At 64.1% G+C, this 1,065-nt stretch overlaps 1 protein-coding gene across 1 annotated transcript; it reads left to right on the plus strand.

Annotated features, from left to right (window-relative positions):
- Positions 1–96: 96 nt before the first annotated feature.
- LOC108525333 (putative uncharacterized protein FLJ44672) lies at positions 97–542 on the plus strand (the record flags this gene model as incomplete). The annotated part of the gene is made up of 1 exon (XM_017866342.1): positions 97–542. A coding segment is annotated over one exon (446 nt), but the record flags the coding sequence as incomplete, so codon positions are not given.
- Between the last annotated feature and the right edge of the window lie 523 nt (positions 543–1,065).

The raw sequence follows: 1,065 nt of genomic DNA on the forward strand, positions 1-1,065 counted from the left end.
TGCTGCCTACCGATGGCCTCCTCAGGCCCAGCTCAACCCTCAGAATGGCCTATCCGGGCCCAGTTTTTCCTCTTTTGGTGGCCTCTCCCGGCCCAGAAGCTCCTCAAGTCGGCCTCTCCAGACTCCGCTGCAGCCTCTCGGCGTCCTCTCCAGGCCCAGCTCTTCCTCCTGGCTGCGTCTACAGGTGTAACTCCTGCCTCACAGCAACCTGTTTGGACTCAGTTCCCGCCCAGCTCCTGGCTGCTTTTGTAGGCACAAAACCTCCTCAAGCCAAACTCTCCTGGCCCAGATCAGGCCTCACAGTGGCCTCTCCATTCGGCTCAGCTCCTGCCCTCGGACGGAGTCTCCAGGCCCCCAAACTTCCTCCAGGCGGCTCCTCTAGGCCCAGCTTGTGCCTCCTGGTGGCCTCTGCAGGCCCCTACATCGTCCTGAAGTCGGCCTCTCCAGGCCCACCTCCGGGCTCCCCGCGGACGCTCCAGGCGCAACATGGGGCCTCCAGTGGGCCCCTCCAGGGCCAGCTCCTGCCTCCTGTTTGCCTGTAAAGGCCGAGCCTCTGCCTCCCTCATGGCGGCCTCTCCAGGCCCAGCCCTTCCACTTCCTCCTGGCGGTGTTGACAGGCCCAACTCCAGCCTCGCAACAAGCAACCTCTGTGGGCTCAGCTCCTGCCCAGCTCCTGGCAGTCTTGGTAGGCAAAAGCCTTTCTCCAGCCAGAGCTCTGTAGGCCCACTTTCTGCATCCCGGTGTCCTGCACAGACCCAGCTCCGGCTGGAGAACAGTCTCTGAGTGCCCCACCCTTGCCTCCCGGGGCCTCTCCATCCCCAGCTCTCGCCTCACAGCAGTTTCCTGGGGATAGGTTCCTGCCTGTCTGCCTCTCGCCAGCCCCGACAGGCCCAGCTCCTCCCACACCATGGCCTGTTTCGGCCCAATTGATGCCTCTCGCAGCCCACCCAGAGGTGTGAGCTCCTGCCTCAAACTGGCCTCTCTATGATGTCTTCCATCACGCCGGCCCATTGGGGCCCAGCTCATGCCTCTCGTGGCCTCTCCAGGCCCAGCCCCTGCCTGCAG

Source organism: Rhinopithecus bieti, unplaced genomic scaffold (assembly GCF_001698545.2).
Source record: "Rhinopithecus bieti isolate Rb0 unplaced genomic scaffold, ASM169854v2 scaffold_38394, whole genome shotgun sequence".
Lineage (NCBI taxonomy): Eukaryota > Metazoa > Chordata > Mammalia > Primates > Cercopithecidae > Rhinopithecus > Rhinopithecus bieti.